Genomic DNA, 19,564 nt, shown 5'->3' on the forward strand with positions numbered 1-19,564 from the left:
TAATCTACATATACTCACACGTAGTGTTGGATAAATGAATGAATAATGAAACTTTCTGGTAACGAGGTGTCCACTTAACTCAGTGAGTTTTTCGTTCCTGCCTTCTTCCAGAAAATCATCAAGATTCTTTTAATTTTAATTTTTTGAATCAATAAGAGAGCAACATAAATTACAGGTTTGTTTCTGATTGTTAAGTAATACAAAATAAGAGGATTTTAATCATGATTTGATTCCAGCGTTTATACATAACAAAATTTGTTCGCATTGTTTAATATAAAATTTGTATTCCTTTTGGCAATACTTAAGAAAATGATTAAATCTATTTATTTAAGTTTCTGTTATTTATTTAATCTAATTATTTTGAACAAAATTACCATTGAAGAGAATCATTGTTTATACATGAACAGATTCCATCTTCACTGTTGGTGGCACAGAAGATTATGACACTGGTTTGACTTCATGTGAAAGTTACAACATTGTTGAAGACAAATGGTGCAACAGCGTTGATATGAATGAAGGTCGTTGTGCACATGCTTTGGCTTCCACTGGAGGTTTGAACTTTGTTGAAAAATTAAACAAGTGTAATCAATGTGTTGTGATACTGTTATACAGTAAAACTCATTCATTAAATTTATAAGTAAATATTACGATCTTACAGTAATTCATTACATTATAATTTCATTGATTTAATAAACAATTTTTTTATTCTACTGAGAACAACAACATGATCACAATCTCATTCGATTCACGGTGGGATTGATCAATCTCATCAAATCGAATGTTTTCCGATTGTAACTATTGCACAGTTACTTGGCTGTTGTGTCGCTCCACCAATACTGCACAGTGCACAGTGCTCAAGTCCTTTCGTCGTTTCACCTTTTGCATCGACATAATTACGTTCAAGAAGATAGATCAGTTATAGTTAAAAAAAAACAAGAAAACGTAATTATTGTCGTCATCAATTTTCGCCAAATAATCCTTTTTATTTCGTTCTTAGAAGCAAATTATACTGCTTAACAAGTTTAAATGGACTTTGCAGAAATTAGGTTTAAGAGATAATTTTAAAATCTTGATATTAAAAAATTATGTCCGATGTTTTCTATGCGTTTGAAACCATACGCACAAGAATCTCTGAACGCTAAACGCTCCAAAAATTAACATGCTTTGAATGATTTATCGCCATTTCATTAAACATTAAATAATTACCACAAATTACCATAAAATAATTACCTGCAAACTACTCCGTCTCCTTCCTGACAGGCACATGGTCCATATGATTATGGAACTTGTGCAAAACCGCAGTTTTACCCTTTCCACCGGTAGCGGCCGACGAAGTAGACTTCGTCGACTCAGGAACGGCGTCCCACAGGGCTCTGTCCTGGCTCCCCTCCTCTTTAACACTTACATCTACGACCTGCCTGACACCATCTCCAGGAAGTATGCTTATGCAGACGATCTGGCTCTCCTGCATCCAGCCGGAGATTGGCAGTCAATGGAGAGGAACCTAAGCCAGGACATGTCAACTATATCAACATATCTCCAGAAATGGAAGCTACAGCTCAGCAAGGCAAAGACAGTGTCGGCGGCCTTCCATTTAAACAACAAGGAAGCAAAACGTGAGATCAACGTTACCACCGATGACGAACACCTCCCCTACTGCGCCGAACCTACCTACCTCGGCGTAACCCTAGACAGGTCACTCACGTACCGACGACACCTGGAGTCACTGCGCAAAAAACTATCTGCGCGCGTTGCACTTTTGAGGCGGCTGGCGGGTTCCGGCTGGGGAGCTGATGCGAAAACCCTTCGCACAGCTACCTTGGCCCTCGTCCATTCTACCGCTGAGTACTGCGCACCAGTGTGGTGCCGCAGCTCTCACACCCGCCACATTGACACCGCCATCAATGACGCACTACGCACTGTGACTGGATGCCTGCGTCCCACTCCAACGGACTGCCTTCCCATCCTTGCAGGCATCCAACCTGCTGAGCTTCGCCGTAAAGGAGCCATGATTTCCCTTGCTCGTCGCGCACGGGACCCCGACCACCTCCTCCACAGTACACTCCAGCGCCTACCTGGAGGACAGCAGCGACTGAAATCAAGACGCCCATTTGTGCCCGCCGCACGACAGCTTCTGAACAACGTTGAAGATCTTGGAATAAGTGCGGCACACTGGACGAACTACACATGGAACATGGAGTGGCAAAACAACACCTCCCGACTCCGTGATTTCCTACCCGACGTCGATCCCCACCCTCCGGGAATGTCCCTCGCAAGACTTGCGTGGGTCCGGCTTAACCGCCTACGAACCGGCGTCGGTCGCTTTCGTTCAGACATGTGCAGATGGGGTCTGGCTCCCTCGGGGGGATGCGAGTGTGGCGCCACAGACCAAACAGTAGATCATGTCGTCCATGACTGCCCAATCCATCAACCACCACATGGAACGCTTGGACTGAAGGCCCTGGATGACGAGACTGTCGAGTGGCTGATGACATCATGTCCAAACATATAGTCCGGAAGAACAGCTCATACGACGAAGAAAATGAAATAATTGATAACTACCCTGTGCTCCTTTCTTTGTTCATTATAATCATCTTATTGGTTATCAACTACGTGCCTGAGAGGTGAGAGCGCTTGCACGATGCTGGTGACGTCTGTTCGACACTTATCCATTGTGCCTTGGCACACATAATGACATGCTTGAAGGTGGACACAAAGGTTGGCTTCCTTGTCTTTACGTCCACTTAATCTAAATATTCAATGACAGAGCATACGTCTGGATATGACAAAACTGCTCACTTGGATTTGAAGAAAATATAAAGAAACAAATAGTCGAAAACAGCACCAGCTGGAAATGTTCAGAAGGAACTGCAACATTTTTGGAAACCCAATGGATATGTACAAACTAATGTCCATTGAATCAAATATTGATTTTGATATTGTCCTGAGTCTCAAAAGTTTTTGTAGACTTCAAAAGAAAAATCTCATTGTGTGAAGTGTTGTGGGTTGTAGCCTTCTATAAGCAGGAAGAAGAGGTTAGATTACACATTATTCTATCGGTATAAGATCTTTATTCGGGACAACGATAATAACAATTAAGAACTCATATCATATTTTCGAACATAATTTGTACATGACATCATAATACTTGAACGATTTTAATGCCTTCTGAACGGCCAATCAAATATTGGCTTATGTTTTTGAGATATTGAATTGCTTATGAAAATCATTTCCTGAAAACTAAACCTTTATACCTTACGATTTTTGAAGTCGTCACTCAGTTTGCATTTTTTTTAAATATATTTTAGCTTCAATGGTAATTTTAATCAATATTGTTCCAAAGTGAGTTTCATTATTCTTTGTTATTGAAGCAAACTGTGAAAGTGTTCATTAAATGTATGGGTTGTGAGAAATAAAATGCATGCGTATTTTGCATGCATTTGCTCAATTTACTCTTAATCTGTCACTTTTATGGTTGAAACCAATTGTTTTCACGTCATACATGCCTTAAAGGCATACTAAAGGAAAATTTCAAACCGGAATTAAGCATTAAAATGAGTAAACTGAACATTCAAGAATACATTTCAAAAACAATTACCCAAAAAAATTTGTTTTCAATGGCGCTGGCAAGGCCCAAAGTCCAGTGTTTCATTTATTTTCATCTTTTTTAAAATGACCAAAACGTGCAAACACAGCTCAAGAATACGTCATAAAGTCCAGCAATAACAAAAGCCACGTTACCAATCTGATGTTTTGAGCAAACTGTCTGCTGTTTTGATGTTAAAATGTGCTGTTTTGATGTAAATACATACATAGCCTACAGTCAAATCGCCCGCAGTAACAATTATTGCGTGATCGGTTGATTGCTAGACTTTATGACGTTCTTTACAGTCGCACGCTTCGTTGCTCAGGCCAATCTCGTTTTGAAAGCTCTGACAAAAGCACGCGCACAATGGTGGTCAGACCGCAATGGGGCAAAATTTTATTGAAAATCGTTTTATGGTAGCATGTTAAACACAAAGAACGTGGAAAATCGCCAAGTCAGGTTTTTCCTTTAATACCCCTTTAAGTAAGACGCTGCGACCGCCCCAGTCCCTTGGTTTTGCTACTGTTTCTATGCATTTGCAATGTTCTCATGAGTTCTTCAGTGCAACCAATTGGGAATCAAAAGTATGTATCTTAACTCTGTTTTGAATTAAACCTTTTTGTGAAGGAATTCGATTCGTTTTGACCCGACAAAGTTTGTTTCAAGCAGTCCCAGTGCATGCATATGAAGAATAGCCTAATGAACAACATGAAGAAACACACAAAACGTTGAAACCAACACAAAACTGTTCAGTTTATACAATGCATCTTACATTCTGTGTATCCAACTCACTACACGTAATGAGACATGAGTTAGAACTTCTATCTCATGTCTCATTAACGATATCATAGAAACTACCGCACCTTAGCAAAATGATAGTCTTCCATTGCAACACACTGTTTGTAGTGAAAAAAATCGTTAGAGCAAAACCCGAGAAAAAAATAGATGCAAAATATTGGCAACAAATACTGGGTCTGTTCTTATTTAATTTCATTTTTCAATAAAATTAAAATAATTTGTGAGCTAAGCGTCCCAAGCAAATCGTGAATATTTTGTAAAATCCATGTCTTATAATAATATCGCATGCAGCAATATTGTTATTTCTAAATTTTATCGAATTATTTGAGCTTATCAGGGTTGTGTGGAGTCGGAAGGTTTGTGATGTATCTGGAGTTGGAATCGGTGGAAAAAGCACGATTCCGACTCTGGCTTGATATAAAACGAGGAACAATAGCGCGTTTGTTGGTTGTGTTATTTTTGTGTCACCGATTGTTTCAGTTTTCTGTTTTAAGTTCAGTTCTTTATCTCAATGATTGTTCTTTTGCCTTAGTGGTCAATACAGTAGCTTATGTTTGCTCGAAATGACGCTTTTTTTACAATGAAAACTGAACTTGTGGCAATTTAATTTGAAACGAAATCAAGACAAATCTTTTGCGTCAAATCAAAGTAAGTGAAGAATTTTTGAAATGTTTTCGTGTGTGACACTTTTATGCTTAAATATATGTAGCCACTCTCTTACAAGTTTTATGTATCTTTTGTATAAAATTAAATAATTATTTCTGGTAGTTAAGTGACGAAATACCAAAAACATCATTAAACCGATCACTCAAAAAACTTAGCTTTGAATTAAAAAAAGTGCCAGTTTTGTTCGTTATATTGGACTTAGCTGCACAGTTAGAAATTGAGAATTCGTTAATTTTCGTTCGACTTCACAGTTTGATTTTCATCAAATCGATTTTTATGCAAAAATAACTCAATCCTAGATTGACTCATTGAGCTATTTTTGCTCTTTAATGCATGAAATGATGTTCGCCAGGTTTCATCCTGGGAACGGTGACATACGCATGCAGATGCTGTCACTGATAGTTGCCGAGTTTGACATTTTCGCTAGATTGCCACATTTGCGTCGTCATGAAATATGGCGCCATACTGCTTTTAAAACAATAGCCTATAAGGATGTGTTACAAATTCTTTATTACTTATTTGTGAATGTACAATCACACTTGTTGCTTATCAAAAGATGTTGAAGTTGAAATACTACCGTAACAGCGTAACAATGTTTTACATAACTTTCAGCAAAACTAAATAGTTTGATGCACTTTATTTTGAGAAGAGAAAATATTATTTCAAATGTAAGAACTTTTGAAAAGTAAATATTTAATGTTCAATTTCTGAGTTTGCGAAATGAACGGGATGTAGTTGCTGGTGTGCAGTACTCCTGTAGTCGTCGCACCTTCCATCATTATTATTTTTGATACAGTTGCAACAATCACTTTGTGTTGCATTTTTTTATTTAAAACATTGATTTATAAAGAAATATGGGGATGAAATTGGAATATTATTATTAACAAACCATCAACCTCCAACAGGGTTGATATACGCTGTCGGTGGTCTTAACAGAGGGGTGTTGAACATAGGGGAATGCATGGATCCACGAGAAGGTCGGTGGAGAGGAATTCCGTCGATGAAAGTTAAAAGATGGGGCTTCCCTGCAGTTGTTTTGAACGATCAAGTCTATGCAATAGGTAGGATCGGTTGTATTATTATGATATCAACGTTTGTTGCCATGTTTATATTGATATGTTTGTAACAACTAGGGCATCTAAAATATGAAGTTTTGCTGAGAAGCTCAATATAATTAATAGAACATACTCAACTATTAAGTACCAGGTGAGCATGAGAAAATCTTTCAAAGTTGATAAATAAAAAAGTTAATGTAAAATTAGAAAATATTTAACGAGCTTTTTTTCTCAATTTTTGAGATTTGACTTTATTAACCATTTCGTTGGCGTGGTATCTGGATCGTTTGTTTATACAGGCTTGGGTTCCATGACAAGCAAAATAATTATCAACAGTATTAAAACAAATCAAATCCGGTACTCACAATCCTTCTTCGTGGCGTTCAGAACAGCTCAGTTTGGAGTAAGTTGACACACGATTACGTCACAAGGCCAGTCCAGCGCTTTGTGTGTGACGTGTGCACTGTGCAGCGCTTTGAAAAGCTATGTGAACAAAGGATGACAAAGCATAGATTGCCTCCACCCTACGCCTAACCAGGCATGGGAACAACTGTAACTTGACTCAGTGCTACTCAACCACTGGGTTGCGACCTATATGTGGATGGTTCTTGAATGTCAATGGTCAAACTAACATTGATCCTTGATTCTATTTGAATAAGTTTATACTGATGAAGCCACACTTGTGTGGTGAAAGCTCTGTATTTGAATAAACTAGGCCTACCATATTTTCATCGCCTAAAAAGAGGACAAGTTTCGCCAGCGAGTAAAACACAAGTAGAATGTTTCGTATGAAGAATTTTTTACATCCTTTTGGATAATTATTATAGACGTATGTATGCAGCAAAAGTTACAGCCAAAAAAAGACAAGTTTGTTTGTTTCTCGAAAGCCGATTTGTTTGATTTGTGTGACAAAATGAAAATGTGATGTGATAATGTCATAAAAATGTGACAAATCAGGCAATATCTGCAGGTAGGCATGACTTAACTTTTTTTCAGAAAAAAAGGATCAACTTTAAAGGGGACCTGAAATGAAAAATTAAAAATTTTTTGGTGATTCTTTAGTGTTTAAGTATTATATTTTTCGAAAAAATTTTTTGATATGCCTTTTTGTTTGGGAGATATAACCAAATGAAAATCGGCCACCTGATGGCGCTATGTGTCTTGTGACGTCATCGGCGGGCAACCAAGTAAACAGCTTCATGCATTTGCCTTAGAAACGTCGCATAGGTCATTGTATATTGAGTAATAGAAGATCAGCATAAACAAGATGTCTGAAACAAGACAAGGATTTTTCTTTGAACCAAAAAGACGGCGACTTGACAGTGAAGAACATCATTCTGATTCGTGCTCTGACAACACCAGTTCGGACAGCAGTCGGATGGAAAATTTGCATTGAAAAAAATGCAGGAAAATAATTTGCTTTAACCAAGTGGTTTATATCAACTAAAAGTAGCCTTATGTTTTCAGAGTTGCCTGATATGCCTACCCTGCCAATGTTTTACTGTCCTACTGACCTGTTTCAAAGTCTTGTTGTTTTCTCGCTTTGCTATTCGATCCAAACGCCCGATCGTACTCACAGACCTGCACCTAGGTCGATCGAGTTTTGTGGGTACTGTATTGACAGTGGCTTTCACATATGTTGAAAAATCAAAGACAGAAGAAACAGCTTCAGGGATGAGCAGTAGGGTGGATCGTTTTTCAACTTTTTTTCTTGATCGCTTATTAATAGTGCGGTAAAGTTGTGCACTCACATTGTAAGCACAACACAAAAAAAAAATTTCAAAAATTTTAATATCTTGGATTGCCCCAATGAAGTTGAAATATTGGAAAAAGTGGAAAATTTCCAAAAATTTTATTTTTTGTTTTAGTTTTTAATCGCTTGTTAAGAGCGTGGAAAAATTGTGCACTGACATTGTAAGCACAAAAAAAAAAATTCAAAAATTTTAATATCTTGGGTTGCCCTACTGAAGGTTGGGTTGCCCCTATGAAGTTGAAATATTAGAAAAATGGAAAATTTCCAAAAATTTTATGTCTTGTTTTAATTCTTAATCGCTTATTATGAGCGCGGAAATGTTGTGCACTGGCATTGTAAGCACAATGAAAAAATAAATTTCCAAAAAAATTAATATCTTGGGGTGCCCCAACAAAGTTTAAAATTCGAAAAAGAATCGCAAATTTTTACACATTTGTAACTGCACTACATCCCGCGAATCATTGTAAATTACACAGAAAATCAATATTTACAAGTAGAATTACAAGTACATGTAGGATACGCAAACCTTTTAAGAACATAATCTAAAATCTTGTTTTGTATTGAGACGCGCATGTCTTTCCTGGATTGTAACCGACTTCTGATGAATCCAACGCGGTTAGCGGCACCACATACTGCAACAGAGGCCTCCGTGACAACCTTGACACCTCGCTCGACTGCTTGCGTGTGGCAGGGAAAATTGAGAGAATGTTGGCTTGTGTTGATGTTTTTGAACGACCAAAGTTCTTCTGTTGTCATTTTCATGGTTATTGGAGATTCGGTTTTGTCGTTATCGGTTTGCCAGCATATCATATCAATATAACTGACAGCATTAAAATTTAATTTTGGCAGTTTGAACGCGGGATTTCAATGCAAACGGGAGTTTCTCGTGCAAGCAGTATACGCCTTATTCCCAGCTCACGCACATGCGATTCTTTGTCAAACAGCATTGATAAAAGTATGTTTTCGCTGTGGCCAAAAAATCCATTTCTTTGAATAACAGGGTCGACAATGGCCTTTAATTTATCCGACAGGTAGCGAGATTTGCTGATGGTTTGCCATAGATGAACAGCACCGCTGATACAGAGTGGATTGCACTTTATTTCGAACCACATAGGAGCATGTACCTTCATGACAAAGGTAGCCAGCGTTTTTAAATTATCAGAGGGTTCTGTGGTCCCTATATACAACCGCAGAATGCGATTCACCGCAGTTAGCCAGCATGAGTGATTAAGCTTACCTGGGCTTCTTGTGGCGAGTAAACTTGGAATTTTTCCTGTACAAACGCAATGACAAATGTCCCGGAGGAATATTTGGTCCGTGCCTCGGTCACACCCATATGAGGAAAATTACTTGGTATTGATTCAAATCGTCGGATAGGCATTTTATCACATATAGCCTAAGTAAAGCCTTTCCAATCTGTTCGGAATACCCACGAGGACCAGTTGTACTGCCATCCAAAAACTCAAAAAGACGCCGCGGGGGTAATTCATTTGCGTGGAGTTGACATACCAACCATTGCAGCGGTTTTCAAAACTCTAATTCCAACAGTCGGATAACACTGCCTGCATGACCCGTATTTATCACAGTACCATCACACCCCACAGCTGTTAGCTAGTGTCTGTTCCTCTATCATGAACTGCTGATATTATGGAGTCAGCAATGCTTCTGGCTGTTCCCGCGGTTGGACTTACCTGGCCAAAATACTGAGATCCAGGTTCGGCGATAATACACACATGCTCTTCAACAACAGATCTTCTGTGAGACACCCTATGATCGTCTTCTAAGGGGAAGACACCCCATGATCGTCTACTAAGGCCCGCACTAAGGGAAAGGCAGCAAACGTTGGTGAATGTTCACGTTATTAAACAGGATACAGACAACCATGAGATCAGCAATGCGAAGTAAATATTGATTTTCGGAAATTTTCTGAAGCGTTTAAAAACTAAAACAAAAAATAAAACTTTTGGAAATTTTCTACTTTTTCTAATATTTCAACTTCTTTGGGGCAACCCAAGATATTAAAATTTTTGAAATTTTTTTTTGTGTTGTGCTTACAATGTCAGTGCACAACTTTTCCACGCTCTTAACAAGCGATTAAAAGCTAAAACAAAAAGTAAAATTTTTGGAAATATTCCACTTTTTCTAATATTTCAACTTCTTTGGGGCAACCCAAGATATTAAAATTTTTGAAATTTTTTTTTTTGTGTAGTGCTTATAATGTGAGTGCACAACTTTTCCGCACTTTTAATAAGCGATCAAGAAAAAAAGTTGAAAAACGATCCACCCTAATGAGCAGGTGTCTGGACTTGGTGCCTTGTAGCTCTGCCTGTAGATCACGTTGGTAATCGCTGGCCAGAAAATGATTGCTGCACACACGGCAGTGCTTGTTTACATGTGGGTTTTTGAGTTTCATCACTGAGATCCATTTCTTCAGCTTGTCGTCATTATTCAGAGGTAAACGATGAAAGGATACCCCTTTGACGATTCCCCGGTTAGTACAACCGGGAGCCACACAAAAAGCCACCATTTTAAGGGCGTAAAAACTCCCTTAGCACAAAATTGTTCGCTGTTTCGGTAGCCTACGCGATTTGTTCCTTGTGTTTGCACGCAAAACAGTAGACCTTGGATGCGGCTTTGCCAGCCAATGACGTCATCAAAAATTTTGACCAATCAGAATCATTCAATTCAAAAAAGTTTTTTTTAGGTTTTTTAATTAATGGTAACACAAAAAACAAAAAAATTGTTGAAAAACGTTTTATTTCAGAAAGATCTACAAATACAAAAGCCATGTATTTTCGTTGCAGTGCACCTTTAACAAAATCAAAAAATTACTCGCACGAAATATAATTGAAATAGGCTACAGCTGTTAATGAGATACTAAGGACAGACTCAACTAAAAGGCTGTTTCTTTCCTTGTACCATTGTGGCTGCATCATAGATTAAAGGCTGTATGTCATGCATAGTGCACTTTGAATCATTTTTCGATTTGCTTCATTTGACAAATTAGCCAAACCATTAAGTTGGTAATCAACAACGTTTACAAGCGCTGAATCAATACAAAATAGATCAGAGTAAAAAAATAGTTTATTGTAAAAGTGTGAGAATCTTAAAATATAAATATGTTAAACTCTTTTGCAAGTTTTTGCGTTTTTCAATGTTTCATTTCTTTGTGATTTACTCCATTTTTTTAATTTTCTTATTTTTTTCAATTTGTCCAATTTATCATTTTCAAAAATTGGTTGATCAGATCTCCTCAAATGAGGAAATTTCTTCACAAGTGGATTTGCAGTTCCACTCTCACTCATCGCTGACCATTATTTGGCTTTTAAGACAATCGCAAAGCAGTGTAGTATGTTTCAATGAACGTCTAAGATTGTTTAGAACAGCAGATCAAATAGTATGTCGATGTTTTTTTGAAAATCTATAAATCAGAATGTTGCATTGGTACAGAAATGATTGGAAATTGCGAAAAAGTCACATAACAATGAAATCCTGTTGAAAATATGAGCAAGAAAACTGAAAATGTAAAAAAAGAGGACATTTGAGCATTTTTGGGTGTCCTCGGAGAACAATTTATTTTTCTTCAAAAAAGAGGACAAATCCTCTTAAAAGAGGACATATGGTAGCCCTAGAATAAACCGATTCTTCTGATTTGGTGTGATATTGTTTACTTTATTTAACATTGATCAATTTGACAAAAATCTCACAAAGTCCCAAAAATTCGAAACTTTGCAAGTTTTGCTGTTTAGTTTTGCAATAGTTTAAGAAGTTCTATTTATCGTGAGTAAACCTGTTGCATTGCATTAACTTTTCCTCTGCTTTGAAAAGTTTCGAAACAAACCATTGCCAGTATGACGATTGTCATTGTGACGTCACAAGGCTACACGGGTTGGCCTTCCATGTTTCGTTAGTTTTTGATTAGGCTGCAACTGTTAAGTATTTTCTTATAAACCTGCTTGACACAAAAAATCGTGAACAGCTAAATATAAGTTTTTAGCTTCAAACTTCCAGTTTAGTGATTTACATTGCGGCACCTAATGACAGAGGAGATATTGTCAAATCATTATTTGAAAAAAAATCCTTGAATTTATAAATAATTGGTGGTAACTTTAATAAGAACATGCAGTAATTCTTTAAAAATAAAAACTGACATTAAATTCCAGTAGCTAACTTAAATTTTCAACTTAATGCAAACGGAAATATTGGCTTTGTCGTTGCCAAGTACACAGGAAATTGTTGAGCGTCCACCATTATGAACAGCTCGAAGCTTCTAAGATCACTTTCTACATTTACGAGTGAATCTGATTTTTTCATTTCTAACTGGATAAATACTTAAATGTTTCGGTCCAAAAATAAAACATCGACTTTCACCACCAATACATGATTTACTAGAAGGTCGCTATTACAGGAAACGTTTCCGGCATAATCGATCTTGCCACGTTTTGAATATTCAACTGGTTTGTAAGCTTCACTTCGGGAAACGGAATGTTGGCAAATTGAAGTTGCTTCAAGTTTTCATCTTGGAGACTGTTTGACAGAAGTTGTTTATTTATCAACATTCGAAAAAATCAGCAGAATTGTGCAGATTGTAACAAATCAATAAAACAAGAACCAGAAATCACCAGCACTCTCTGTTGTACGTTATCGCTGCACAGTGGCACACAAATGTATGCAGCAAAAACGTTTATATTTCTGTCAAAACAGTGTCTTTGTGGAAAACCTTAAAGATTTCAGAAAGAAGTGATGAACGGAATCAGAGAGACTCATGTAATTTAGTATTTCAAAATCGAAGTTTAGATCAGCATCTTTTATTTTATATTCTGCTACGCGTGACAAGCTATCAAATGTGACCATTCACTGCAGCTGTTCTTTCTCAACACGTGATTTGAAATTATTTTCTGTGGAATTTTTATTTCATTTTTTTGACCGAGTCAAACTGTAAAAATCTGACTGCAAAATATGTTTGTGGAATCCGACGAAACTTAATGGCATAGCATTCCTTAGCATCATCATTTAGTTTTTTCATGACTTTGGTATCAGTCTTTGAATTGCAAATATCATCGACATTGCTAATATATAATATGTTGATTTTTAGAAAACCACTTGTTGTCACTGTCATCTTGCATTACAAAATGATGAAGAGTCACTTATTTTATCCTCTGTTTCAGCTCCAAGTTGTTCATTCGTAACATAAGCATTTTTGTTCGTGGAACCACTACAAAACAATGTAGAAAACTAGTTTTTAATAGCCTGGCATTCTTTGGATGTAAAACTGAGATGACTGATGACAGAAATAAATGTCTTTCTTCACATTGACCTACCCCTGGCACCTGCTGGTTTTGTTGGCTCTTTCTTTCCACAAAGATAAGAGTTAAACTGACTGGTAAAGCGGCGGTCGATTACTCAAGTGGCAAGAATACGGTGCGATACTGATGAGCCCAGCCTCATGGGCGAAACACGTGTCTATCGCTGTCTATTCGATGCTACAATCGGCTGCCAAAATAACTTAAATGTTATATTTATGTTAAAATAAAACGGAAAATTTTGAAAATGCGATGCCAAATAATCGTTATAACACAATAATAAATAACCAAAATAAGGCAATAAATGCAATCACGGTGCATGATATCGAAGGTGCTGAAGCAAAAAAGTGGATTGATATTTAGCGCAATCTACATAAACACAAAATTCAGGTAAAACTCGCGGCATCCCCAGCTGAACAAATCTCAACCCTGGGTGTCATTATAACGCAGATTCAAGATGATTGCGATGTCTCACCACTTATGATTTCTAAATGTTTCCATTGCATGACGTCACTTATTGAGCCTTTGCATAAAATCTAATAATGTGTTTTTAAAATAATATTTTTGCTTATTTTGCTACAAATTGCTATGAATATTCGTCCTTGTAAGTTGAAGCAAAATTTTGCTATTTTTGCAACTCATTCGAAATCGTTCACTCAATAAGCCAATGTAGATGCTATGACAGTTTGTTCATCATCTTGGCTGGTACACTTTGCGTCCATTTAGTCTCACTTGAATTGATTATTTGGTGTAAACCTTGCAGTATAACAAGTCTGCACTGCTTTAACGAGGCAGCTGAGGTTACCAGAATATTCATACAATTCGTGAATATGAATATTAACTTCGAAGCCTTGTTCCAACAGGAGGATGTGACGACAATTGGTCCGATCTGTCTTCAGTTGAACGATTCGATCCACGGAAGCAAGCATGGTCCGATGTTGCTGATATGAACGTTGCAAGATATAACCACGGTTCATGTGTCATAGACGGGATGGTGCATGTCGCTGGAGGGTGAGTGGTTGTTTGTCGACGTCATCAATGCATAGAAAGCATGAATAAGTTGAATTAATGGAGTCTACCAACCTGTGAATAGAAACACACGAGATTCTAATAACTTAATATGAGATCATTACAATTTATTGAAACATAGTTTGGTTGAATCTGTCCATCGCTGATGTAAAATTTCAAGTTTTAGTCCATGTTGTTTTTAATATTTTAAATTTGCGATATTCAACTTTTGCAAACGACAGCGTTGATTTGACTGAATTAATTCAATCAGTTTTGAACACTGTTTTGTCTTTTAATATTATTGCTTCGTGTTGTAATTTTTTATTCGATCATAATTTACAGAGAAACCGACGCAATAGAAACTTACGATGCAGCGAAGAATACGTGGGAAGTAGTTGGAAATGTTGAAGAAATTGAAGATACAAAATTCATTGTGGCGATATAATTGTCATTAACTGGTCGCGTCATCACATCGATGACTTTTCAATGTTTTGTTGCATTTTAAAATTCAAAATCTTTTACCTTCCTTTTTATAAAAGCAGATTTGTTTGTCTCGCTTTATGTTTGTCGCATTTTCTTGTGTTTAAAACAGCAAACAACTTATTTTGTATTGTATTTTGTTGTTGAATCATCGTTTCAAAACGATAAAAGAGCGTAGGCTAATATGTGGAAATTAAACTAATTTTTCAGAAAATCCTTTTTTTCAGTTTTCAAAGCTGTGAATAAAGAACGATGTTTTTTTGTGTTTTCAACGTTGTTTTATATCAATGTAGAGTAAGCCAGAAGTAGTCGTCATTTTCGTTGATCTCATCACGCATTGTTTTGTTGTTAACCTCTGATCAGCCCTGGCGATGAGAGAACATGCGAGCGATTTTCTGTTCTAACCATAGTTCTAACATGCTCAACCAACTCGTATTAGCTCAAAGTCTCCCGAGACAAAAAGTGACATATTATTTGATTGGCCTGTGCAAGTGATGTGACCAAACTGTTGATTGAATTGTCATTTCTTAGTATTTTTATCCCATTTCCATCATTTTACTAAGCTTAGCTAGAGTGCCCATGAAAACGAACTCATAAATTACGTAATTTTTTTGCTGTGCTGCATTTTGTTGTGTTATGTTTCTCAAAATACTTGAAATCATGGAGAGATTGCCGCAAAACAGTTCGATTTGAACTCTAGTGTTTGTCGTTCATAGCTCTATAATAAATAGCGCTAAACTTTTACTCAAAATCTAAATATCTATTGATAGTTGCTGACAGGTTGCTTACCCACCGTTAAGACAAGGAAACACTGCATGATAAGATCCATCTCATAAAGCTTTGCTAAGATAATATGGTTGGCTCTAACTGTGGTAGTAGAGTTGTCACCTTATACCAGCAATATATATGCTGCAGAATAATGTTCGCCTGCTTAAATCCGTAGTGCTTGCTGCAAATCAAATTGAATTTTTCTTTCCTTGATTCCCTTATAGAAGTGTACGTAATAATCGAAATTTGTAACTGATATTTCTGCTCTTCTTTCGTTCAATGATATAACTCCATCATGTCCTCATCAGAATAATCAAAGTTTCAAAAATAACAATCAAGTCACTATTACACTTTTAATTTGGTTTATTTGCTTTTTGTTTGGTGATTAACTTTAAGATGAGTGTTTTATGTAAACCTTGCAATAGAACACGTTTGCATTGAATATAAGAGCCAATTAAGGTTACCAGAATATTTGGCTCGGGTTCCAAATAGCGACTGTCAGAACAGCGACTGTCAATAGAGCGACCACACGACAGCGATTCATTTAAAACAGCGACTGTCAATAGAGCGACTACACGACAGCGATTCATCAAAAACAGCGACTGCCACAACAGCGACCTCACTTCTTTTATTAAATCCAAGGCTTACGCGCACACGCACTCTTTCACCCCCTCCACACATACCTTCCATTCCCCACACCTCTCTACACACGTATGCACGCACAAATAGGCAAACACTGCGTAGTGAAAGATTGAAACCAAAAGGGACTTTAAAACAACATTTTATTTGGACTATCCATAGAAGTCACATGATTTAAAAAGAAATAGGCTAGTCAAGCCAAACAACAGAAAGTCGTCAAGCCTCGCAATAAAATTCAGGGTCTAGAAAAAGATTGAAACCAAAAGGGACTTTAAAACAATTAAGATTTAGCCGCACTTGGCACTTAAAGTGTTAAGTCGCTATCATAACAGTCGCTGTTTTAATGCAGTCGGCATTTATACAATCGCTGTTTGGAATGTCGCTCACTTCATTACGTCGCTATTATGAAGTCGCCATTATGACAGTCGCTGTTTTGACAGTCGCTATCCGGCCTGGAAGACGAATATTTGCATGATTCTTGGATATCAACTATTTTATATCAACTATTCAACTAGTTTATATTTCGGGTAACCAATAGTGCTCTTGAGGTTTGACCGGTGAAGAATTTCTGCACAAGGATGAGTTCACTCAATGCGGTCAACTTTAAAAGCATAACCTGGGTATCCAGTGTCTTTCAATTACTCAGCAACCATTTCTAGAGATTGCAATGGTAGCCTCTGAAGACTTGGTCCATTGATGTTTACGACCAACAGCGTAAATACAAGTGGAAGTTTTGATCATAACGTGGTGTGATAAAAATATTTTGCGAAAATCCACGTAAACTTATTGCAAATGTACTGTATTTACTAGCCTACCTTGTTCTTGAGCAATTGTATTGAGTGATATGCGATCATTTGACCCGACAAATTGCACTTTGCCGCATAATCAAATTTGCGTCACTGGTTTGGAGAGCTTCGGACAAAACCGTCAACTGCCCAGCACAATTCTTAAAAAAACAAGGTTTCAAAAAATTGCTTGGTAGTCGTTTTGATAAAATACTTGTGAACGTGGCCAGGCCCGTAACTAGGGGGGCACAGGGGGGGCGAAGCCCCCCCTACAAAAATGTTAGCCCCCCTGGGAAGAATTATATTAATTACCTCTTTTTGCTGACTTTTCAGTTCTATACCGAATGGGTTGTTTTATTGTAAACATTGTGTGTTTAATAAGAATAAATGTGTGGTCGAATGTTGTGTTAAACAGACAGACTCGAGATTTATTGGTTATTAGATCCAGAGTAGGCCTACAGTGCAGTAGATAGAGAAATAGTGCAGTTTCTGGCAGTAAATAAACTGAGTTTTCGAGGTACTTATGATAAAATTGTGCTTGAAGAGCGAGGCCTGCTCATAAACTTGTTTAATTACACCATGAAAAAAGATTCCAAGTTATCACAAATTGTCAAAGAAATCTTTAAAAACTCCTAAAAGCGAGTTCTGCGCTCTGTCGATGAAAAAAATACTCGGAATTTTGAAGCCAGCCGATACCTGCCACCAGATGCGCGAAACAGACATAAATGAATCGTTAAAGTTGATAGACACTTTAACCAACATAATTCAGTTACTACGAATAGTGATGATGGATATGATGCGCTTCTACAGGAATGCAACAAATTACATGATTAGATAACTAAGAAGAACATTATCATGAAACTGGTGAAGCACTGCTACGACGTAAGCGCAATCTAAGTACACGCCTTACTGGTTTCTTGGTGATAGAAGAGTTACTAGTTGCTGCAGGAATGGAGGAGGAAAGGGATCTGAGAAAGTTACTTATGCTGTGATAGACAAAATAGGTTTGGAGATGCTCAGCTTTGCATACAATTCATGGTTTTACACATCTGTTCGTGCCCTTTCTAGAAGAAATAAAAATTTCTTGGATCGTGAATCGCTCATATCACTATCTCTATATATGCAACTGAAGATACATATTCCATCAGAAGCGGAATTGCAAGTCTCAAAACAGTTCCTACATGACCATGTGGAAGTTGCAGAACACCGGGATTCCAATATAGTAGGCTACTGAAAGAACTGTACAATCAATGACTGGCATTCCCGAATGCATATAAGCTTGCCGCTATACTGTGGAATCATTCTGTCCAGTAATACGTTTGTGAGAGTGGCTTCTCGGTCTTATCTCGGATAGACAAGCTCGGGACTTTACTAAGTCCCAGAGACAAGCTTACTGGCAGGTCTATGTTCCAGATGAGACAGTCGAACTTGGTTTTGTTGGTGTTTGAAAAGGAAATGATCGAGAAAATAGACCTGGACATTTTTGTTAATAGATTCAGTGAAGTCCATACACGCCTTCTGTTAAGATAGGATAGGACCTAACCTATCTATGGCGAGGATAGGCTACATTTCACTGGTGATGTGAAATACATTCTCACTATTATCATTAAAGGATTGATCTTGAAGAGATGATTGTTGATTCTGCACTAGAGAAAATAAGGTGCGATGTACACACTGTAGAGTGTAGCCTACAATTGTTTACAAAACGATCAGTGATAGATGCAGCGACTGCACCCCTCTTTGATCATAGTTAAACGCCTATTTTCTATTTGTAGGCTATAGTATCGTCGGTATATTTTATGTGATTTATGCAACGCATTAGAATAAACCAAAACAAACTCGAAGTCCATGAAAAGCAATGGATTAACTAACAAAAGAATCAACTACAAAATCATAAATTTTACTGCGGTTTCTATGCCAATTATTTAACCATTTTATCACTAGTTGATGGTCGGATGTTTTAAAAATGCTTTTGCTTCTCAATTTCTATGCTGTCGTCATTATACTGTTTAAGCCAAAGCATGTAATTATTGACTCTATAATGCCAGTTCCCGCTGCTGTTTCTACGATAATCTATGCTAATATAAACGCTGTAATGCGATTAATGTTTTTGCGTAATACCACATTGTGTACAAACGTCGTTTTCGTACATGACACGGAAGGTAAAAGTTGGGCCCCCTCTAGAATACTTTTTGCCTCTCCTGGTGCTCCAAGCTAGTTACGGGCCTGAACGTGGCCGATCTGTTGCTTTGGATTTATTTTGTTTTGATGGGGTTTTTGAAGTAGGCTATTATAAATAATACTGGAAAACTATGCTACAGCTCGAGCTGTTCAAAACAAACAGATTTTGAAAATTTTGTTTTGACTCAAAATTCCTTGTTTTTTTCTTCGTTTCAAAATATTTTTTTCATCGAAAAATTGGTATAGTATTTGTTACTTGAAGTTTAAGCTTGTTGAACTATAGTTACCTGCAAGTTAGGTTATTTTCATCTACTCAATGAAAGTTTTACGAGATCCTGGGTGTAACTTTTAAGTCTTCGTATATTACCCGAATGAAGCTTAGACTCTGGAGCAGTGGTTTTCAATCTTTGTGTAGGCCTACTGTTCCCCCCTTACAGAAGTCTACATTATCATCGGCCCACAGAAACTCATAAAAACGTTGCAAATTTATTACAAATATATTAAACAACCCAAACAGTCACTTAAATGAATAGAACCGCACC

The 19,564-nt window shown here is 37.2% G+C and overlaps 1 protein-coding gene across 1 annotated transcript in view; it reads left to right on the top strand.

The window, feature by feature from the left end:
- LOC145774428 (kelch-like protein 6) overlaps nucleotides 1-17,233 on the top strand; it is a 30,199-nt gene extending 12,966 nt beyond the window's left edge. The window contains exons 9-12 of the mRNA XM_082585677.1: nucleotides 408-551; nucleotides 5,956-6,111; nucleotides 14,025-14,172; nucleotides 14,512-17,233. Of these exons, the coding sequence (XP_082441803.1) occupies nucleotides 408-551; nucleotides 5,956-6,111; nucleotides 14,025-14,172; nucleotides 14,512-14,614 (551 nt within the window). The 3' untranslated portion in view covers nucleotides 14,615-17,233. The remainder of the gene's footprint in view (nucleotides 1-407; nucleotides 552-5,955; nucleotides 6,112-14,024; nucleotides 14,173-14,511) is intronic.
- The last annotated feature ends 2,331 nt before the right edge of the window (nucleotides 17,234-19,564 follow it).

Source organism: Aplidium turbinatum, chromosome 7 (assembly GCF_918807975.1).
Source record: "Aplidium turbinatum chromosome 7, kaAplTurb1.1, whole genome shotgun sequence".
Lineage (NCBI taxonomy): Eukaryota > Metazoa > Chordata > Ascidiacea > Aplousobranchia > Polyclinidae > Aplidium > Aplidium turbinatum.